Raw genomic sequence first — 24,043 nt, 5'->3', positions numbered from 1 at the left:
AGGGACGGAGGGACGGAGGGACAGAGGAACGGAGGGACAGAGGAACGGAGGGACAGAGGAACGGAGGGATGGAGGGACAGAGGAACGGAGGGACAGATGAACGGAGGGACGGAGGGACGGAGGGACTGGGTACGACTGTGTTATTATTAACCTGCCAACGGCCTGTGTGCCAACGTCATGTCGCAACATTGAAATGTAATTCCTCAGAAAGTTCTGACTGGACAGACGCTCCGCATTGTCCAGACTAACTCACATAAAACCCTTTTTCACTCCTAAACTCAATTCGCCGGTTCCATTACGCACCACACCGTCACGTGACGGACGCGAGGCTTCCCACTGAAAAGGAGTGTGGTGACCTGCCGAGCTGGTCCAATGTAAATGCAGTGTTATGATATTATAAGCCTAATTATTAAAATGAGCTAAAAGCGTGAGGATTACACAACATTCAGTAGTGTACCGTTAACTTACGCTAAAACTATACAAAGTTTCATCACTTTAAACCGATCTGAACAAGTTCTGGGCCAATTTGCCTTCACCATAGTACGTTAAGCTGGTGAACCTCAATGGTTTAATGTGGAAACGATGCACGATTAAGTGAATTCAGCGCACTTTTGTTCCGTGTACCTGCTTGGAAACCTAATCAGGAAAGTCCGAAATATCACAAACTCATGTTTACCACTAGTTACATTAGTGCTGGGGTCTGTTAGTTTGAGTCCAGGTGAGAACCTCTTTAGTTTTGCAGCTTTTCTGCAGGGCTGCAGCTGCAGCTGGCTTGCGACTGCAGTGCTACTCAGTTTCACCACCAAAACGCAGCCGAGCGAACGCCGAAACAAAGTGCAAGGGCCCAGAGGACCGATAAACAAACAAAAGTCCTCTAAATCCAACTACGGGCCGCAAACCGAAGTGGCAAAACCAACTGCGATCAACTTCCATGACTCAATTCTCTGCAATCAGAACAGTGAGTCACGTCAGCGATAACAGCTGCTGCCAATCTGTCCTCAAAGCACCTCACGCTAGCCAGCGAACACCTGAGGCTGGAGCGGCGGTGGAAGCCTGTCGCTTTCCACGTTTTCGGCATCTATGGCTGAGGCACGTGGTTTGATCTCCAGCGGGAATTTCTCCAGGATGTCCTGGACTTCCCGAGCCACGCCATCCTGCCAGTCGTGCAGCTCGGCCTGCATGGTGAGGGCCCCGTCCAGAACCTGCTGCTGACGCTTCTCCAGACACGTCAGCAGGTCCAGAGTGTGGTGGATCTGGCTGATGACAGGGTTGACGTTGGGGGCGGAGTGCGTCCAGGAGCCTGGATCGTCCTGTCTCCGGGGAGACACCTGGCCGGACATGTAGCGCTCGAAATCCTCCGGGCTCAGGTTCAGAGACTGAGCGTCCAGCTTTTCAATAAACGCCACAGCACAGCACTGCGGACACAGAGGGACAAACACAGAATCAGCACCGAACAGGTGGACACTGGGCTGATTATACATCATAACACACCGGTCAGGCGTCACATTCTGACCACCTCCTCGTTTCTATCAGCTCCACTGACCGTTCAGTTCCACTCTGTAGTTCTACAGTTACAGACTGTAGTCCATCTGTTTCTCTGATACTCTGTTACCCTGTTCTTCAGTGGTCAGGACCCCCATGGACCCTCACAGAGCAGGTACTGTTTGGGTGGTGGATCACTCAGTACTGCAGTAACACTGACATGGTGGTGGTGTGTCAGTGTGTGTTGTGCTGGTGCGAGTGGATCAGACACAGCAGTGCTGCTGGAGGTTTTAAACACTGTGTCCACTCACTGTCCACTCTATTAGACACTCCTACCTCGTCGGTCCACCTTGTAGATGTAAAGTCAGAGACGACAGCTCATCTGCTGCTGCTCAGTTTGTGTTGGTCATCCTCTAGTCCTTCATCAGTGGTCACAGGACGCCGCCCACAGGACGCTGCCCACAGGACGCCGCCCACAGGACGCTGCCCACAGGACGCCGCCCACAGGACGCTGCTGGCTGGATATTTTTGGTTGGTGGACTGTTCTCAGTCCAGCAGCGACACTGAGGTGTTTAAAAACTCCAGCAGCACTGCTGTGTCTGATCCACTCAGACCAGCACAACACACACTAACACACCACCATGTCAGTGTTACTGACCACCCAAATAGTACCTGCTCTGTGAGGGTCCATGGGGGTCCTGACCACTGGGCTTTTAGCTGCCAATCTCTTTGAGGAGGCTACTGGTGTTCTAGTTACAGTGTCCAGTCTCACCTGCAGTGTTTTTGATTCTTTTGTTTGTCTATTTATGACTTTCTATTTTGTGCAACCTGAATGGACAACACCGTTTATTCTACTCTATTCTTCTGTTCTATGCTGTTCATTCCAGCAAAGCAGCAGCTCACACAATCAACTGGCCAACTGGCCAATCAACTGGCCAGACCTGAAGCCACACCGGCCTCTGCAGACAGGACCGGGCAGCACAGGAGCACAGCACTTGCTGCCCTCTCACCAGGTTGGTGAAGTAATAGCCGTCCTCGCCGGTCATGAGGCGGCTGGGGTTGCAGAAGCGGGTGATGTACTGGATGTTGGACTGCAGTCGGGGGGGGTTGGCCTTCAGAACGATGTAGATGAGCGTGGGCAGGAAGTCGTCGGCCGAGGCCGGCTCCTTCTTAGTCACTTTAATAGCGTTGAAGATGTGTTTGCTGCAGCTGGTGATGCAGGCGAGCTTATCTCTGGGCACACGTTTAGAGTCCATCTCAATAATATCTGTGAAGGAGGAAAACAATAAGATCGAATCTCAACCCGAAGAAGTCACGCTGAAAAAGAGGGAGTTACAATTTAAACTCCAACATTTCATTTAAAAGCATCCGATATTTAACAGAGTAATTAACGAAGAAATGATGCCTTTACATTTAAATCGTTTAGCAAAATGACGTCTACATGCACTAAAGCCCAGTCCTGGACTGAACACAGAGAATCTGCATTCAGAACGCTGTGGAGTGCAGGACTAGACTTGATCCCTGACCCATAAGGATTAAAGAACAGACTGGTTTACCTGTAATAGCCTTCACTACACTGTCAGCCACTTCTGGGATTTCTTCATCCACAGGAACACACAGCATCTGAATGGTGACCCAGTGTAGCGCCCTGCAACACCAGCACCGACACCAGCACCGTCACCAGCACCGTTCACAACCCAACACCAGTCAGAGCAACTAACACGGAGCCTCTGACACCTGCCACCCGTTATTTTACTGGATTCTCGGACTTTTTCACCACATTTCTTAAATATACCCGTTTTTAACTTTCACAATATTTTCAGACTTTTCTTAACCAGATTTTTTTACTTTTCCCCCCCACTCTATTTTTTATTATTATTTACCCTATTTTTTAGTTTAAAAGAAATTAACTTTTTTTTTTTTTTTTTTACCATATTTTCTGCCTTTTTTCAACTATATTTGACTTTATTACTGTATTTCCCGACTTTGTAACCATATTTTCTGATTTTCAGCTTTTTTTAAAACTATACTTTCCCTGTCACTATATTTTTGGACTTTTTAAATGCACCTGTTTTTAAAACATTTTTGCTATATTTTGATTATTTCTTAACTTTTTTTTTACTACATTTTCAGATTTTCTTTTCTTTTTTCAGTACATTTTTTCTGACTCTGGTTCACAAAACTTTGACTTTTTCTTACTTTTCTTTACAAAAATTTCTATTTCTTTTATTATATCGTGTGATTTTGCTATATTTTATATATTTGCTATGTTTAACTAGATTTTTACTTCATCATTAGTTTTAGCTGCTCATGATTCAGGCCTGTCCATGTTATTTAGAGCCCACAGTTGGTAGACTGGACATGGAGGTCAGAGTAAAGCTCCTCACCGGATCCTGTGCTGCGTGGCCAGGTCCTTTTTCTCATCGTCCGTCGTCTCGGGACAGAACACACTCTTATAGAGGCGGGTCATGATGTACTTCTCCACCTGATCCATCACTCGCTCCACCTTTTCAGAAGACCCTGTAGAGACCAGAGAGGAGGAGTTACAGAGAGTTTAATGTGGGTTTTAGAGGCTGTAATTCCAGTCACCTGTGAGAAGCTCAGTAACTACAAAGCCATTTGGTCTAATTTACATAATATACCGGTCAGGCAGGACATTCTGACCACCTCCTCGTTTCTCCACTCACTGTCCACTCTATCAGCTCCACTGACCGTATAGCTGCACTCTGTAGTTCTACAGTTACAGACTGTAGTCCATCTGTTTCTCTGATACTCTGTTACCCTGTTCTTCAGTGGTCAGGACCCCCATGGACCCTCACAGAGCAGGTAGTATTTGGGTGGTGGGTCATTCTCAGCACTGCAGTAACACTGACGTGGTGGTGTGTTAGTGTGTGTTGTGCTGGTCTGAGTGGATCAGACACAGCAGTGCTGCTGGAGTTTTAAACGCTGTGTCCACTCACTGTCCACTCTATTAGACACTCCTACCTCGTCGGTCCACCTTGTAGATGTAAAGTCAGAGACGACAGCTCATCTGCTGCTGCACAGTTTGTGTTGGTCATCCTCTAGTCCTTCATCAGTGGTCACAGGACGCTGCCCACAGGACGCTGCCCACAGGACGCTGCCCACAGGACGCTGCCCACAGGACGCTGCTGGCTGGATGTTTTTGGTTGGTGGACTATTCTCAGTCCAGCAGCAACACTGAGGTGTTTAAAAACTCCAGCAGCTCTGCTGTGTCTGATCCACTCAGACCAGCGCAACACACACTAACACACCACCACGTCAGTGTTACTGCAGCGCTGAGAATGACCCACCACCCAAACAGTACCTGCTCTGCGAGGGTCCATGGGGGTCCTGACCACTGAAGAACAGGGTAACAGAGTATCAGAGAAACAGATGGACTACAGTCTGTAACTGTAGAACTACAGAGTGGAACTGAACGGTCAGTGGAGCTGATAGAGTGGACAGTGAGTGGAGAAACGAGGAGGTGGTCAGATGTTGTGTCTGATCGGTGTGATCTGCATGCAGGTGTGCACTCTGCACTGTTTTTTAAATTCTTTTTTAGGCTGCTTACTTATGTCTTATTGTCTTCCTGCAGCTTCTCCATCACAGCCCTGCACTGTTTATCCAGGAACGCTAATCCCGTTCGGATTATTGTTCTAGTTCTACTATTCTGTGGCTCCATCATCGTCCAGTTTTCGACAGTGCTGTAGTAAACCCAGCTTACATAACTAAGCCAGGGCTGGATTCATTTCCAGGATTACAGAACTGTTTCAATACGCTTAAGACTAACATGACCATTTCTAATGACCTCTACTACACACTGACCTCGCAGACTCACTGTCTGACCACTAAAAGAAACGCTCAGCCTAATCTCCGGTCAAAACGGCCCTTAAAAAGAGCCCGTCATGGAAAAACAAACCTTCATGAATTTAAAGCCCCGCCCACCCAGTCATCAGCAGTTTGTCCCCACCCACCCAGTCTACAGCACGTTGGCCCCGCCCACCCAGTCTACAGTACATTGGCCCCGCCCATTTATACTGACATTATAAGGCATGTTTCAGCCCTGACTGCTTTTTGAATGAGGCAGCCAATCAGAGCGGAGCTCATTTACAAAACAGCCTGTTTAATCTTCAAGGATGAAGAGAGGCTGGAAAACAGGAATGTAAAAATTTATTATGACAATTACCAATTATGAAATTAATTATGACTGTTTTAGGAGCATAAAACCAAACAAGTGGGACACATGTAGGACACAGGCCTTAAAGCACAAATTATTCATTTATTCAAATCATATTCGTTTATGCACATAAGACAGGGCAGCCAATCAGAACATACCTCATTTACATATACCAGCCTTTAAGGCATGGGAAAAAAAACAGCCCGTTTAATTCTGAAGGATAAAAGACGTAAAAATAAACTTCTGCATAAAACCTCACCGACATTATAAGAGGAGAAAAACACAGGAAGAGGTAGGATTCGGGATACGGGGGCTTTAAAAACCTATACCCGTTTAATTGACTGTGTAATTAAAGGATCTTACCTTTAAAGTGAGTCATGAGGCGGTCAGACATGTTCTGGTAGAAATCCTGCACGCACTCAGAGAGCTCATCAGCACCGAGGTCCTAAAACATCACAGACACGAACACATCAATAACACAAACAGCAGGGACCGTGTTTGGAGAGCTGAATAAATATTGGACGGGAAACGAACGTTGGCTTGTTCATGACGTAACTTCTCGTGCGCGTTTGTCCTTCAAGTCTTTCACAAGTTTGTTCTGAGATAATCTCTGTGGCGGCGCTCGGAAAACATGTTTGCACAACAGCAGCTCTGAGGCTGAAATCATTCACGCAGAGGAAAAAAGCCAGAGTGATCCAGCAGCTGTAACCTGACCTTACGGCACATTAGCGCTCGCTCTGAACAGGCCTGGGCTCCCAACCGGCCTGGGCTCCCAACCGGCCTGGGCTCCCAACCGGCCTGGGCTCCCAACCGGCCTGGGCTCCCAACAGTCAGTCGCCTTTATTTCCATGGTTGTAAAAACACGTCCGAGGAGACAGCGGCCTTTACAAAATCACTGTATGGTCCCCCTTTGGATCACTCCCAGCACTGCAGGGACACGGACATGGTGGTGGTGATGTGTTAGTGTGTGTTGTGCTGGTCTGAGTGGATCAGACACAGCAGTGCTGCTGGAGTTTTAAACACTGTGTCCACTCACTGTCCACTCTATTAGACACTCCTACCTCGTCGGTCCACCTTGTAGATGTAAAGTCAGAGACGACAGCTCATCTGCTGCTGCACAGTTTGTGTTGGTCATCCTCTAGTCCTTCATCAGTGGTCACAGGACGCTGCCCACAGGACGCTGCCCACAGGACGCTGCCCACAGGACGCTGCCCACAGGACGCTGCTGGCTGGATATTTTTGGTTGGTGGACTATTCTCAGTCCAGCAGCGACACTGAGGTGTTTAAAGCTCCAGCAGCACTGCTGTGTCTGATCCACTCAGACCAGCACAACACACACTAACACACCACCACCACGTCAGTGTTACTGCAGTGCTGAGAATGACCCACCACCCAAACAGTACCTGCTCTGTGAGGGTCCATGGGGGTCCTGACCACTGAAGAACAGGGTAACAGAGTATCAGAGAAACAGATGGACTACAGTCTGTAACTGTAGAACTACAGAGTGGAACTGAACGGTCAGTGGAGCTGATAGAGTGGACAGTGAGCGTAGAAACGAGGAGGTGGTCAGAACGTTACGCCTGACTAGTGTATCAGTTTCCGCGTTGTGGCTGATAACTGAAATATGGCCAGTTTATCAGCAGCCATCCTTGGTTTTTTGTTGACGCCCCCCAACTCAGAAAATCCCACTAATTAACACGACATCACGGTGCCGTCCGTCTGCCTCCATCTCGTAAACACGACACTTCCGACACGAGTTGAAGGCAGCGATGCATTCTGGGATTTCTGGCTAAACGCTCTGCTCTCTGAAGCGGAGTGCTGCCGTCAGACCGCTCACCTTTTTGTTAGCCATGCTCTCGATGAAGGCTCGGCTCTGCTTGTGGATTTCCCGGCCGGGTTTCTGCAGGTTCTTCAGGAAGTCCACGAAGTCTCTGGACACGCGGTCAGTCTCCAGGCTCGGCTGCCGTGTGAAGGAGGGACTGTGCGACTTTCCCTCATGGCTCTCTGTATGAAAACGTACACATAGGCCAGCGCAGAGGGCGACCAATTAAAACCACTCATCTTCCGCAGGGAGCATTTTTATGATATACAGCACTGTGTGAAAGTTTCAGGCGTCTAAGTGAATGTTTGACCAGTTGACCTCAGCAGTGAGTTTATCACAATATACATTAGAATAAAGTCGTATTCATAATTCAGATAAACAGAAAAACAATAAACAGTAACAAGAATTTCTCAGGTCCATATTTTTCCTGGACACCTTCACAGCCGCCACAGAGACTCGTTAATATCATCAATTACATCATGAGCTCAATTTACTGAGCACTGATTGGTCAAACCAGGAGCTGCTTTATAACTACATATAATACTGGACTTCCTCGAGGAGGAGAGGCTTGGAGATGGGTCAACAAACACACTCACATCCAGAACATCACTGTTTTTATATATACACATTCACACAGTATTAATTAATATTCTATATGTTTATTGAAATATTGACACTTTTCTCAGCAAATAAACAGATTTTGAAAGTGTGTGTTGGGTTCCTCAGACTTTCACACAGTACTGTAGTCCTTTAAAGAGCCTGCATCCTTCAAAACACTCAAATTCACCCCCAAAGCAGTCGCTCAACTGAGATATCTGGTGTCTGAAATTTGCTTCTTTAGTTTTAGCGCTGGAGCTATGAGGCTAATGTAGCCAACAAGCTTATTTAGCCATTAGCATGGTGCTAACTGCACATCTAAATCATCTCAAAGCATGTGGAGGTGTTCAGGATCTCTAACGGTCTTCTGACTCTGTCCGACTTCCTCTTACCGATAAACATGGGATTAAATACGGACACGCACTACCGGTCAAAAGCTTCAGAGCACCCCAAATTTTCCAGTTTTTTATTGGAAACTGTTCCGTTTAAAGTCTCACTGCACTCTGAAAGGGAAGCGCAGTACAAATAAGCAACTGGAGTTAAAAAGAAATGATGGAGTTTATAGACCAGAATGTATTCTAAACTTTTGACTCAGAGTAGCCACCTTTGGCAGGTATAACAGCTGAACACACTCACGGCATTCCTCCTACAATAGAGATCAAATGTTCTTCAGAAGGTTCTTCCCAAATCTGTTGCAGAAGTTCCCATAAATAAATTTCTCTCTTCTGTCCAGTTCATCCCAAACCAGCCGGATGGGGTTGAAGTCTGGAGGCTATGCTGGACACTCCACGTTTTCAAGCTTACCATCTCGTTCTTTTTTCCCGAGGTAGCTCTGGCTTAGCTTGGACTTGTGGTTTGGGTCATTATCTTGTTGTAGGATGAACCCCTGACCAACTAGGTGCATACCAGAGGGCACTGCATGGCTCTGCAGAACGCTGTGGTAGACGTTTTGGCTCAGGGTGCCTCTCACTCTGTACACGTCACCGACCCTGGATCCAGCAGAACATCCCCAGACCTTCACACGTCCTCCTCCATGCCTGATAGCCGATGTCACGCGCTGTGGAACCACCCTTTCGCCTTCTCGACGGCGTGCAAAGACGTTGGGGTGTTCTAAAACTTTTGACCGGTAGTGTAATTCAGACTGCCACTGTCTTTAGTGTCTCAATAAAGAAGCAAAAAACTTGGCTCAGTGTTCTTCAAAAAAAGAGCCATCAGAATCTTCTCTAACGTTACGGTCATTTCTCAGATACTTCAGGTGCACTGACCACATCTGAACACCCCGATCTAACCCAGACTGACTCAGTGTCTTTGGTCACTGCAGCAGGCAGATAGAGGAGGAACGCAGCTTCGCGCTAATCCTTTAAAAGGAAGGAATTTCTGATTAAACATTGATCTGCTGCAAATTCCAGAACCTACGAAACGCCCAGCTGTTACTTAACAGGGTCAATCCACCCTAAACAGCCGCTAATGCGTCCGTCTGAAGCAGCTAAGCAAACAGATTAGTGAGAGTAACGGTCAGCCTGGCTAAACAGAGCTTCACTCTTATAATCCGATTCACGAGGAAAGGAGAACATTTCACTATGCATTCCTGCAGAACATGAGCTGAGCTAGAACATCGACAGCGTCCATCAATAGTTTGGGGACAGCTGTTTAGATCTATTCCATTTTCATTTGGGAATAAAAGCAAATTACTGAACAAATGTGCCAAAAGCACTCGAACCTTCCAGGTGTTGATGATAAATAATCGTACAGCCGCTCTGTGATCGCCAAAGCTTTGCAGGGAGTTTTCTTACTTCGTTGAAATGTTAAAAAAAAAAAAAAAAAAGTTTGCTGTCCCCAAACTTTTGATGAGATGTTACACATATTGACCCACCTCTGAGCCTGGAAACCAGAGCTGCCCATCAGAAAGAAAATGAGGGACAGCATGACGACAAAACAGCAAAAATTATTACACACATCTACAACATATTACACACACACACACACACACACACACACACACACACACACACACACACACACACACACACAGAGAAACTGATGGATGCAAAAACACACACAGCTGAGAAAGAAAACAGACCAATGGTCAGCAGCAAAAAGAAACCAAGACTGAACGATAAATTGAACTAGAATGCCCTTATGTAGTCAGAGGTACTATACAGAGAAAGAGTACTATACCGAGGTACTACGTGGACGCGCAGTACTATACCGAGGTACTACGTGGACGCGCAGTACTATACCGAGGTACTACGTGGACGCGCAGTACTATACCGAGGTACTACGTGGACGCGCAGTACTATACCGAGGTACTACGTGGACGCGCAGTACTATACCGAGGTACTACGTGGACGCGCAGTACTATACCGAGGTACTACGTGGACGCGCAGTACTATACCGAGGTACTACGTGGACGCGCAGTACTATACCGAGGTACTACGTGGACGCGCAGTAATATACCGAGGTACTACGTGGACGCGCAGTACTATACCGAGGTACTACGTGGACGCGCAGTACTATACCGAGGTACTACGTGGACGCGCAGTAATATACCGAGGTACTACGTGGACGCGCAGTACTATACCGAGGTACTACGTGGACGCGCAGTACTATACCGAGGTACTACGTGGACGCGCAGTACTATACCGAGGTACTACGTGGACGCGCAGTACTATACCGAGGTACTACGTGGACGCGCAGTACTATACCGAGGTACTACGTGGACGCGCAGTACTATACCAAGGTACTACGTGGACGCGCAGTACTATACCGAGGTACTACGTGGACGCGCAGTACTATACCGAGGTACTACGTGGACGCGCAGTACTATACCGAGGTACTACGTGGACGTGCAGTACTATACCGAGGTACTACGTGGACGTGCAGGACTATACCGAGGTACTACGTGGACGTGCAGGACTATACCGAAGTACTACGTGGAGGTACTGTCTTATGCTGAGCTACTATATGTACTACATGAAGGACCAGTACTACTATCTGGAGCTAATATGCTACATAGTACTCTACTGACGTGCAGTACTACACAGAGGTGTTCTATGGGGGTGCAGTACTACACAGAGGTGTTCTATGGGGGTGCAGTACTACACAGAGGTACTAAAAGGAGTCATCACAGAGGTACTGTAAATAAGCTAACGTATATAGAGATACTATATGTGGGTACTACATGTACATGGTACTATACAAAGGTAACAATATACTGAAACACTCTGCTACACTACACTGTACAAAAACACTATACAGAGGAAAACTACATGGAGTCCTATAAACACGCCATACAGGAACACAGGAGGCTCGACAGGAGCTTCTCTCTCTGAACTCAGAGCCGTTAAAGATAAAGGCACTCAAGGGGCACGATAAGAACCGAAAAGGAACATCACTGCAATCTCCACATTCACGTCTACCTTCAGTAGGAGAGCCCATCTCCCAGTTTGGGGTAAAAATGCCCCTCAGGTCCCTCAGCAGCGTCTCCCCGTGGCTCTCTCTCCTGCCCTGAAACTTCTCCCCTCTCTCTCTTTCCTCATCCCTCTCTCTCTCACACGGCACTGAGGGGGCAGCGGGTTGGAGTATGGTGCAAATTATATGGAGAGGAAGAGAGGGAGAGAGAAAAAAGAGAGAGAGAGGAAAAAAGAGAGCGAGAAAAAGAGCGAGATACAGAGAGAGATACAGAGAGAGAGAGAGAAAGAAAGAGAAAGAGAGAGAAAAAAAGAGAGAGAGAGAGAGAGAGAGAGAGAGAGAGAGAGAGAGAGAGAGAGAGAGAGAGAGAGAGAGAGAGAAAAAAAGAGAGAGAGAGAGAGAGAGAGAGAGAGAGAGAGAGAGAGAGAGAGAGAGAGAGAGAGAGAGGGCGAGAGAGAGAGAGGGCGAGAGAGAGGGCGAGAGAGAGGGCGAGAGAGAGAGAGAGAGAGAGAGAGAGAGAGAGAGAGAGAGAGAGAGAGAGAGAGAGAGAGAGAGAGAGAGAGAGAGAGAGAGAAGCGCATGCAAGTGGATTGTGATGAAATGGATTAATAAAATCAAATGAAATGAGAAGATAAACGTGGAGGGAATCTAAGATCATTTGCTTAAATCATCGAAATGAAATGAAGATAAATGATTATGATCCAAATCAAACGGCGGGTGAAGGTAGTAATGAGCTGAATTCGCCGATTAAGGCTCAAAATGATTAGACCTCGTCTTTTAATAAAGAACGGCCTTCACTGACGGCACAGATCAAAGAAAGGAAAAGAAAGCGATGAAGTGTTGAGACGAGGAACTGATGACACCGAAGACATAAATAGCGCCTGAATCGTTCTGAGAATAAATCGCGGACGCGGTTTGTCTGACCGGAAACGCTGTGTGGAGCGTTCAGATTTAGAACAGTCTGTCACAACCACCCAAACAACAGTGAAAGTCAGCCTCAGAGCGACTGATAAGAGCCGATAGCAGGTACAGATGAAAGGCTCTTAAGAAGCCACCACATTCCTTTAAGATCAGACAGCAAAGCTGGAACAAAACAGCAGCTAAACTGGGTTCTAGAACATCTACAAAAAGAACGAACTTAGAAAACCTTTCCATGTTGAGGAGAGATTGGACAAGCGTAGTACAGTTTCTACGCTTCATAGACTGAATGAATAACCGGCTCTAAATGTAGGTATTGTGATATAAACCGAGTCCGTTCTACAGTTTCTCATTAGGCTGAATGAATAACCGACTCTAAATGTAGGTATTGTGATATAAACCGAGTCCGTTCTACAGTTTCTCATTAGACTGAATGAATAACCGACTCTAAATGTAGGTATTGTGATATAAACCGAGTCTGTTCTACAGTTTCTCATTAGACTGAATGAATAACCGACTCTAAATGTAGGTATTGTGATATAAACCGAGTCCGTTCTACAGTTTCTCATTAGACTGAATGAATAACCGACTCTAAATGTAGGTATTGTGATATAAACCGAGTCTGTTCTACAGTTTCTCATTAGACTGAATGAATAACCGACTCTAAATGTAGGTATTGTGATATAAACCGAGTCTGTTCTACAGTTTCTCATTAGACTGAATGAATAACCGGCTCTAAATGTAGGTATTGTGATATAAACCGAGTCCGTTCTACAGTTTCTCATTAGGCTGAATGAATAACCGACTCTAAATGTAGGTATTGTGATATAAACCGAGTCCGTTCTACAGTTTCTCATTAGGCTGAATGAATAACCGACTCTAAATGTAGGTATTGTGATATAAACCGAGTCCGTTCTACAGTTTCTCATTAGGCTGAATGAATAACCGACTCTAAATGTAGGTATTGTGATATAAACCGAGTCCGTTCTACAGTTTCTCATTAGGCTGAATGAATAACCGACTCTAAATGTAGGTATTGTGATATAAACCGAGTCCGTTCTACAGTTTCTCATTAGACTGAATGAATAACCGGCTCTAAATGTAGGTATTGTGATATAAACCGAGTCCGTTCTACAGTTTCTCATTAGGCTGAATGAATAACCGGCTCTAAATGTAGGTATTGTGATATAAACCGAGTCCGTTCTACAGTTTCTCATTAGGCTGAATGAATAACCGGCTCTAAATGTAGGTATTGTGATATAAACCGAGTCCGTTCTACAGTTTCTCATTAGGCTGAATGAATAACCGGCTCTAAATGTAGGTATTGTGATATAAACCGAGTCCGTTCTACAGTTTCTCATTAGGCTGAATGAATAACCGGCTCTAAATGTAGGTATTGTGATATAAACCGAGTCCGTTCTACAGTTTCTCATTAGGCTGAATGAATAACCGGCTCTAAATGTAGGTATTGTGATATAAACCGAGTCCGTTCTACAGTTTCTCATTAGACTGAATGAATAACCGACTCTAAATGTAGGTATTGTGATATAAACCGAGTCCGTTCTACAGTTTCTCATTAGACTGAATGAATAACCGACTCTAAATGTAGGTATTGTGATATAAACCGAGTCCGTTCTACAGTTTCTCATTAGACTGAATGAATAACCGACTCTAAATGTAGGTATTGTGATATAAACCGAGTCTGTTCTACAGTTTCTCATTAGACTGAATGAATAACCGGCTCTAAATGTAGGTATTGTGATATAAACCGAGTCCGTTCTACAGTTTCTCATTAGGCTGAATGAATAACCGACTCTAAATGTAGGTATTGTGATATAAACCGAGTCCGTTCTACAGTTTCTCATTAGGCTGAATGAATAACCGACTCTAAATGTAGGTATTGTGATATAAACCGAGTCCGTTCTACAGTTTCTCATTAGGCTGAATGAATAACCGACTCTAAATGTAGGTATTGTGATATAAACCGAGTCCGTTCTACAGTTTCTCATTAGGCTGAATGAATAACCGACTCTAAATGTAGGTATTGTGATATAAACCGAGTCCGTTCTACAGTTTCTCATTAGGCTGAATGAATAACCGACTCTAAATGTAGGTATTGTGATATAAACCGAGTCCGTTCTACAGTTTCTCATTAGGCTGAATGAATAACCGGCTCTAAATGTAGGTATTGTGATATAAACCGAGTCCGTTCTACAGTTTCTCATTAGGCTGAATGAATAACCGACTCTAAATGTAGGTATTGTGATATAAACCGAGTCCGTTCTACAGTTTCTCATTAGGCTTAATCAATAACCGACTCTAAATGTAGGTATTGTGATATAAACCGAGTCCGTTCTACAGTTTCTCATTAGGCTGAATGAATAACCGACTCTAAATGTAGGTATTGTGATATAAACCGAGTCCGTTCTACAGTTTCTCATTAGGCTGAATGAATAACCGACTCTAAATGTAGGTATTGTGATATAAACCGAGTCCGTTCTACAGTTTCTCATTAGGCTGAATGAATAACCGACTCTAAATGTAGGTATTGTGATATAAACCGAGTCCGTTCTACAGTTTCTCATTAGACTGAATGAATAACCGGCTCTAAATGTAGGTATTGTGATATAAACCGAGTCCGTTCTACAGTTTCTCATTAGGCTGAATGAATAACCGACTCTAAATGTAGGTATTGTGATATAAACCGAGTCCGTTCTACAGTTTCTCATTAGACTGAATGAATAACCGACTCTAAATGTAGGTATTGTGATATAAACCGAGTCCGTTCTACAGTTTCTCATTAGGCTGAATGAATAACCGGCTCTAAATGTAGGTATTGTGATATAAACCGAGTCCGTTCTACAGTTTCTCATTAGGCTGAATGAATAACCGGCTCTAAATGTAGGTATTGTGATATAAACCGAGTCCGTTCTACAGTTTCTCATTAGTCTGAATGAATAACCGGCTCTAAATGTAGGTATTGTGATATAAACCGAGTCCGTTCTACAGTTTCTCATTAGGCTGAATGAATAACCGGCTCTAAATGTAGGTATTGTGATATAAACCGAGTCCGTTCTACAGTTTCTCATTAGGCTGAATGAATAACCGGCTCTAAATGTAGGTATTGTGATATAAACCGAGTCCGTTCTACAGTTTCTCATTAGACTGAATGAATAACCGACTCTAAATGTAGGTATTGTGATATAAACCGAGTCCGTTCTACAGTTTCTCATTAGACTGAATGAATAACCGACTCTAAATGTAGGTATTGTGATATAAACCGAGTCCGTTCTACAGTTTCTCATTAGACTGAATGAATAACCGACTCTAAATGTAGGTATTGTGATATAAACCGAGTCCGTTTTACAGTTTCTCATTAGACTGAATGAATAACCGACTCTAAATGTAGGTATTGTGATATAAACCGAGTCCGTTCTACAGTTTCTCATTAGACTGAATGAATAACCGACTCTAAATGTAGGTATTGTGATATAAACCGAGTCCGTTCTACAGTTTCTCATTAGACTGAATGAATAACCGACTCTAAATGTAGGTATTGTGATATAAACCCAGTCCGTTCTACAGTTTCTCATTAGACTGAATGAATAACCGACTCTAAATGTAGGTATTGTGATATAAACCCAGTCCGTTCTACAGTTTCTCATTAGACTGAATGAATAACCGACTCTAAATGTAGGTATTGTGATATAAACCCAGTCCGTTCTACAGTTTCTCATTAGACTGAATGAATAACCGACTCTAAATGTAGGTATTGTGATATAAACCCAGTCCGTTCTACAGTTTCTTATTAGACTGAATGAATAACCGGCTCTAAATGTAGGTATTGTGATATAAACCGAGTCCGTTCTACAGTTTCTCATTAGACTGAATGAATAACCGACTCTAAATGTAGGTATTGTGATATAAACCGAGTCCGTTCTACAGTTTCTCATTAGACTGAATGAATAACCGACTCTAAATGTAGGTATTGTGATATAAACCGAGTCCGTTCTACAGTTTCTCATTAGACTGAATGAATAACCGACTCTAAATGTAGGTATTGTGATATAAACCGAGTCCGTTCTACAGTTTCTCATTAGACTGAATGAATAACCGACTCTAAATGTAGGTATTGTGATATAAACCGAGTCCGTTGTACAGTTTCTCAGTAGGCTGAATGAATAACCGACTCTAAATGTAGGTATTGTGATATAAACCGAGTCCGTTCTACAGTTTCTCATTAGACTGAATGAATAACCGACTCTAAATGTAGGTATTGTGATATAAACCGAGTCCGTTCTACAGTTTCTCATTAGACTGAATGAATAACCGACTCTAAATGTAGGTATTGTGATATAAACCGAGTCCGTTCTACAGTTTCTCATTAGACTGAATGAATAACCGACTCTAAATGTAGGTATTGTGATATAAACCGAGTCCGTTCTACAGTTTCTCATTAGACTGAATGAATAACCGACTCTAAATGTAGGTATTGTGATATAAACCGAGTCCGTTCTACAGTTTCTCATTAGACTGAATGAATAACCGACTCTAAATGTAGGTATTGTGATATAAACCGAGTCCGTTTTACAGTTTCTCATTAGACTGAATGAATAACCGACTCTAAATGTAGGTATTGTGATATAAACCGAGTCCGTTCTACAGTTTCTCATTAGACTGAATGAATAACCGACTCTAAATGTAGGTATTGTGATATAAACCGAGTCCGTTCTACAGTTTCTCATTAGACTGAATGAATAACCGACTCTAAATGTAGGTATTGTGATATAAACCGAGTCCGTTCTACAGTTTCTCATTAGACTGAATGAATAACGACTCTAAATGTAGGTATTGTGATATAAACCGAGTCCGTTCTACAGTTTCTCATTAGGCTGAATGAATAACCGACTCTAAATGTAGGTATTGTGATATAAACCGAGTCTGTTCTACAGTTTCTCATTAGACTGAATGAATAACCGGCTCTAAATGTAGGTATTGTGATATAAACCGAGTCTGTTCTACAGTTTCTCATTAGACTGAATGAATAACCGACTCTAAATGTAGGTATTGTGATATAAACCGAGTCCGTTCTACAGTTTCTCATTAGACTGAATGAATAACCGACTCTAAATGTAGGTATTGTGATATAAACCGAGTCCGTTCTACAGATTCTCATTAGACTGAATGAATAACCGACTCTAAATGTAGGTATTGTGATATAAACCGAGTCCGTTCTACAGTTTCTCATTAGGCTGAATGAATAACCGACTCTAAATGTAGGTATTGTGATATAAACCGAGTCTGTTCTACAGTTTCTCATTAGGCTGAATGAATAACCGGCTCTAAATGTAGGTATTGTGATATAAACCGAGTCCGTTCTACAGTTTCTCATTAGGCTGAATGAATAACCGACTCTAAATGTAGGTATTGTGATATAAACCGAGTCCGTTCTACAGTTTCTCATTAGACTGAATGAATAACCGACTCTAAATGTAGGTATTGTGATATAAACCGAGTCCGTTCTACAGTTTCTCATTAGACTGAATGAATAACCGACTCTAAATGTAGGTATTGTGATATAAACCGAGTCTGTTCTACAGTTTCTCATTAGGCTGAATGAATAACCGGCTCTAAATGTAGGTATTGTGATATAAACCGAGTCTGTTCTACAGTTTCTCGTTAGACTGAATGAATAACCGACTCTAAATGTAGGTATTGTGATATAAACCGAGTCTGTTCTACAGTTTCTCATTAGACTGAATGAATAACCGGCTCTAAATGTAGGTATTGTGATATAAACCGAGTCCGTTCTACAGTTTCTCATTAGACTGAATGAATAACCGGCTCTAAATGTAGGTATTGTGATATAAACCGAGTCCGTTCTACAGTTTCTCATTAGACTGAATGAATAAGTTCCCTGTCTTACCTTTCTTAGATGCAGTGCGGGAGGATGGGCTGAAGAACTTTTTCACCGTGGTCACTTTACGAGTCTTCTCGTTGGTTTTCTTCTCCTCAAACTTGGAGAAAGGTGTGAGACTGGGCTGAGACTGAGATGGCTGCGCCGGAGACTGTGACTGGGAGCCGTGGCTGCTGGCGTAGGCCGCTTCCTCCTCCCTCTGCAACCTACAACATACAGACTAATTATTACCAGACTGAATCGGCGTGACGTACCGTTATCTATACATTTAGGCTTCAGTCTGGCCGCAGCCGTATGCAGCTATGCTAATGCACAATTTGTGTTGGTCATCCTCTAGTTCTTCATCAGTGGTCACAGGACGCTGCCCGCAGGACGCTGCCCACAGGACGCTGCCCACAGGACGCTGCCCACAGGACGCTGCCCACAGGACGCTGCCCACAGGACGCTGCCCACAGGACGCTGCTGGCTGGATATTTTTGGTTGGTGGACTGTTCTCAGTCCAGCAGCGACACTGAGGTGTTTAAAAACTCCAGCAGCACTGCTGTGTCTGATCCACTCAGACCAGCACAGCATACACTAACACACCACCACCACGTCAGTGTTACTGCAGTGCTGAGAATGACCCACCACCCAAACAGTACCTGCTCTGTGAGGGTCCATGGGGGTCCTGACCACTGAAGAACAGGGTAACAGAGTATCAGAGAAACAGATGGACTACAGTCTGTAACTGTAGAACTACAGAGTGGAACTGAACGGTCAGTGGAGCTGATAAAGTGGACAGTGAGCGGAGAAACAAGAAGGTGGTCAGAGCGCCTCATCGGTGTATGTGGCTTATTGTGGTAGTGACCCGTCTCACTCACTTCTCGGCCAGCGCCCAATCGTCCTGGATTTGTTTCTGCCGCGCCCGCTGGTACTCCTCCCTCCAGCACTTGGAGCACAGTCCCTGCCAGGCGGCGTTTCCATAGTAACCGCAGCCTTTCTTACACAGCAGCTCCGACTGGTCGACGTGGATCCCCCGGCGCTCGGACCGTTGACTCATTCTGGCCACTTTCCTGCGCTGAGCAGACGAACGCGTTCACCTTTCCACACAGGCTGGAGACTCTGTTTAAAGAATAAACACAAAGGACACAGTCAGCTTAGTGCCCACGCACCAAACACAAGACAGGCCTGGGCTGCACAGCGTGTCCCAAGTCAGGGGCTGCATCCTTCAAAGGCAGCTTAGACCGAGCTTAGACCTTGTGACCGAGGTAGAACCAGACCAACTGAACAGCAGAGCTACAATAAAAAAAAGCCTAAAACCTGATTCAGTTTAACGAGACATCTGCAGAAAACTTACTATTTAAGAAAAACACGAGAAAAAAAATCTGTAGTAAATATAAATCAATAAAACAGAAGAGTCTTATTACTAGGACGACGTACACTCATCGGCCACTTTATTAGGTGCCCCTTGCTAGTAAAAGGTTGGACCCCCTTTTGCCTTCAGAACTGTCTTAATTCTTCATGTCAGACTTTCAACAAGGTGCTGGAAACGTTCCTCAGAGATTCTGGTTGGTTATTTGAGCTCCTGTTGTCTTTCTATCATCTGGAACCAGTCTGCCCGTTCTCCTCTGACCTCTCACATCAACAAGGCATTTTCCTCCACACAACTGACCGCTCACTGGATATTTCCTCTTTTTCGGACCGTTCTCTGTAAACCCTAGAGATGGTTGAGCGTGAAAATCCCAGCAGATCAGCAGTTTCTGAAATACTCAGACCAGCCCGTCTGGCTCCAACAACCACGCCACGTTCAAAGCCCCTTAAATCCCCTTTCTTCCCCGTTCTGATGCTCGGTCTGCACTTCAGCAGGTTGTCTTGACCACCTCTACACGCCTAAATGCAGTGAGCTGCGGCCGTGTGATTGGCTGATTAGCTGTTTGTGTTAACAAGCAGCTGAACCTAATAAAGTGGCTGGTGAGTGTGTATCGTTGTCTGATAAATGATGCATTTATTGTCCATGGGGGTCCTGACCACTGAAGAACAGGGTAACAGAGTATCAGAGAAACAGATGGACTACAGTCTGTAACTGTAGAACTACAGAGTGGAACTGAACGGTCAGTGGAGCTGATAGAGTGGACAGTGAGGTGGTCATAATGTTTTGGCTGACTCTAGACTCTAATCTACTCTCTCCTCAGTCACATAAAACTCTTCTCCAGGTTTGATTTCAGCCCTCCGCTCACTCTGGAGCTTCAGCCTTTTATTTCAGAGCAAGCTCAGCTGGTCTGCTGACAGACGCAGGGCGGACGAACAAGTTCCGCAGGCTTTTTTTGAGCTTCTCATGTTGTTTTTCAGAAAAAGTACTTTTACTTTCACTGCAGTGAGAAAACTTTCATTTGAGAACTTCACAGACCTCCTCTTCGCCACACCCACGGCAGGCTTAGAACAGGCGTGGCAGAGCAGCTCAGCGAATCGCTGCCCTGATATTCATTACCAGTCACAGGGGTGGGCGATACGGCAAAAACATATCATGATACTTCAAGACATTTTCATGATACACGATACCCACCACAACATTTACTTCTTATGAGATTTAATAAGCTGGACCAAAATCCTTAAAGGAAATATAAAAATGCTACAACAACAATAACAATAACAACAACAATAATAATAATAATAATAATGTCATGTACACTTTATATGGTACTGCCATATTTTTTAAACCTGATAACACAATTTTGGTAAAATGAATACACACACACACAAAATCATCTTGGACCAAAACTAATCTGAAATACTACGTTTTCTTTGGGGACTATTTTGCCGCACAGCGCCCTGCATGTCTCCCTCCACCATGAATGGAGTTGAAGTTCTCTAAACTCTCATAAAACAGCGTCTCAGTCATCAGGCAGTGAATTCAGAACCAGTTCATGTAGGAACTTTCTGTAGGAGCTTTTAGAGGGACGTCTGGTTCCCATCACTGTGAGGAGCTTTTAGAGGGGGACGTCTGGTTCCCATCACCACCACTGTGAACGGTTCTGACTCGGTCAGTTTATCTAGAACGCAGCGTTTCACACCAAACCGCTCTGAACGACTCTGTTTACATCTTAAACGTTAATTATGCAGACACTTTGGAGAATCGGCGGAGTTCCCCTTTAAGGACGGTTTAAGAGGAGCTGGAGATTAACGCCCTGACATTAGACCTGCCGGCCTGCCAGCGCCGTTTCACAAGGTTTAAATCGGCTGGACGACATTTAGCTGGATAGCGCTAAAACACAACAAACGCCAGCTGCTTGTTCGAACTTTCCGTTCCACCTTAAATGGTGCTGCAGTCACATTCGGGCGCCTGAGGAGCCAGAGCGTAACCGCAGCGGTAGTTAAGGTGGAGCGGAAAGTTCCAGCGAGCAGCCAGCTTTAGCCTCGCTTGCAGCCTAAACGCAAGCGATAATCTGCAAACCGGCGAACACTTTGGCTGTTAGACGTGCTATAAATGCCTTAACGGCGCTAAAGTGGCGCTAAACCCCCGAAAAAGCGGCGCTTCTTTATTATTTACCTGAACGGCTTCAGTCCCGCACCGCAGCGCGCCGCCACTTCCGCCTGCCTCGCTGCTATGTCAGCATGTGGGCGGCGCCAGGCGGGTAGGCGGAGCCCTGGCGCCGTATCCACCCAATCACCGCACACTTTGGTTTATGGACAGAAGCGTGACATTTAGCCACGCCCCCAAACAAACGGCACTTATTTAAAATAACAACACGGCGCAAAAAACCCGACAAAACAAAACAAAATAAAATAAAACGACCCAAAAAAGAAAAATATTTGTATCTATCATTTGTAAAGCATAAAATATCCTCTGGGCACAATGAGTGAAACGATTGTGTTTAAACCTAAATTCAATATATTTATATATTGTTTACTAATTTCAGTTCCCATAAGAACATTCTGTCTCAGTGTATGATTATATGACATTTTAAATATATTATTTTTAGATTAAAAAAAAAAAACAGTAAGCTACATGTGTACCCCATGCTGTTCAGCTAATTATACAATATCATTTTTTTTGTGTTATGATTCATAATTTTTGTGCTGCCTGAGTGAGTGATTAGACAAATACGTTATTTTAAAGATAAAACTTTTCTACAGCAGTAATGCTACTTAAGCCTAAATACAAAATAAAAGTTCTGTTTTCTAAATCTAGTTTATGGGTCACTTTACATAATAATGCATTTTTTTAGATTCAGATTCAGATTCAGATTCCTTTATTGATCCCAGGGGGAAATTGCAGTTGTTACAGTTGCAGCCATTTATGTAAAAATAAACACTTTACTAATAATTTAAGACAATATAGAGAAATTTACAGTATGTACACCAGATTTAAGTACTTATGAATATAGTAAGGTGGCGGTGATTGTGATAGTAATATGAAACATCAGGTATAAAGCAGTTACAATTATTTAAATTATTTAAATGAAGTTAGTGTCTCTCTGAGTTTTTGTACACACAATTGTTGTTATTGCACATATGAACAGTTTGGTATTGAGTTTTGTGAATCACACACTGGGGGCGGAGTTATAGAGTTTGATGGCCACAGGTAAGAATGACCTCCTGTGGCGCTCTGTGGTCATTTCGGTAGAGTGAGTCTTGAGCTGAATGAGCTCCTGTGTCTCATCACTGTGTTGTAGAGTGGGTGGGAGCCATTGTCCATAATGGCCTGCAGCTTAGACGGCGTTTTAGCAAGAAAAAAAAGATCAAGTTAATCAGGTTGGCCTTCTCCTCTCCTGCTGCGTACACAACGAGTGCATTCACAAATATGGCAAAATATACATACGTTTATTGTCAGCACAATAAAGCAGTAGAACAATAATGCAGTACAAACATTAGAATTCATCACATTTACGGCAGAGTGCAAGTGAAGTTGCATCAAGTTATTTTTCAGCACAAAAAAAACGTCCACTGAGTAAAACCGGCCGTGACGCGTGAGGAGAATAAGAAAGCTAGTTGGAAAGTAACGCACGGCTGACGCAGGAGCTGAGAGCTCATGCTACTTCCCGGCCTTCACAGCCCTCGAAGCTAAAAACAAACAGCGCGGAAAGCTGGTTCAGACGACAACTAGGCCAAATGAGTACAGCGGAACTGTTCTAGGGAGGTCACGACTGCTCAGTTCACCTCAACTCAACTGAAAAAACACGCATCAGTCAAATTTGACCTCCTCAATGAATTAGCCATTAGCGGTTAGCATTAGCATTAGCATGCTGCTAATGCGTAATTCAGATTCAATTACGTGATATTTTTCCATTGTAGTGTTTTAACATCCTTAACCATCTTTATAAAGGCGTCCCTTCCATTTTTATCATGAAAATGCTAATTACTTGCAGAGGTGTAAAAGTCAGGTCCAGAAAATAAAAACCCTTCCCAGGATTTTGTTCCAACTGCCTGGACAGCCCTCTTGATGGTTTGGTCTAACAAGAGAAGCCAGGCGGTTGGAACAAAATCCTGGGAAGGTTTTTTACTTTCTGGACCTGAATTTTACACCTCTGATTACTTGGCCATGGAAATTTTTTTTTTTTTAAAAAACCACTAAAATGACTCCTTCATAATAAAATCAACAGTGACCGCCCTAAACGGTTTCTTAGTGCTAATAAGAACCAGAAACGGTTCTCCTGAATAAGGCATGAGCTACATCCGCCCGAAAGTACAGAGGAAATACGAGGATTAGCAGCAGACAGCAGTCCGTAGGATTTAGACCGGA

The 24,043-nt window shown here is 44.2% G+C and overlaps 1 protein-coding gene across 2 annotated transcripts; it reads right to left on the bottom strand.

Annotated features, from left to right (window-relative positions):
• On the bottom strand, positions 1-21,918 carry rabgef1 (RAB guanine nucleotide exchange factor (GEF) 1). Of its 2 annotated transcripts, XM_037546941.1 has the most exons (11): positions 21,851-21,918; positions 19,185-19,425; positions 18,334-18,530; positions 11,498-11,638; positions 9,952-9,972; positions 7,497-7,663; positions 6,023-6,104; positions 3,870-4,002; positions 3,039-3,130; positions 2,493-2,749; positions 1-1,415 (listed from the first exon to the last, which is right to left on the bottom strand). In XM_037546941.1, the coding sequence occupies exons 2-11, from the start codon at positions 19,361-19,363 to the stop codon at positions 1,014-1,016; spliced, it is 1,671 nt and encodes a 556-aa protein (XP_037402838.1). In that variant the 5' UTR covers positions 19,364-19,425; positions 21,851-21,918; the 3' UTR covers positions 1-1,013. The 2 variants fall into 2 exon arrangements, with proteins under 2 accessions (XP_037402838.1, XP_037402837.1); XM_037546940.1 differs by lacking the exons at positions 9,952-9,972; positions 11,498-11,638.
• Between the last annotated feature and the right edge of the window lie 2,125 nt (positions 21,919-24,043).

Source organism: Pygocentrus nattereri, chromosome 18, assembly GCF_015220715.1.
Source record: "Pygocentrus nattereri isolate fPygNat1 chromosome 18, fPygNat1.pri, whole genome shotgun sequence".
Taxonomy (NCBI): domain Eukaryota; kingdom Metazoa; phylum Chordata; class Actinopteri; order Characiformes; family Serrasalmidae; genus Pygocentrus; species Pygocentrus nattereri.
This window is presented reverse-complemented; position numbering and strand designations above follow the sequence as displayed.

Coding starts and splice junctions, on each gene's coding strand:
- rabgef1 (XM_037546941.1), bottom strand. CDS start 19,363: ATGAGTCAACGGTCCGAGCGCCGGGGGATCCACGTCGACCAGTCGGAG. Junction 18,531..19,184: donor GATTGGGCGCTGGCCGAGAA/GTGAGTGAGACG, acceptor TGTATGTTGTAG/GTTGCAGAGGGAGGAGGAAG. Junction 4,003..6,022: donor CCTCATGACTCACTTTAAAG/GTAAGATCCTTT, acceptor TGGTCTCTACAG/GGTCTTCTGAAAAGGTGGAG.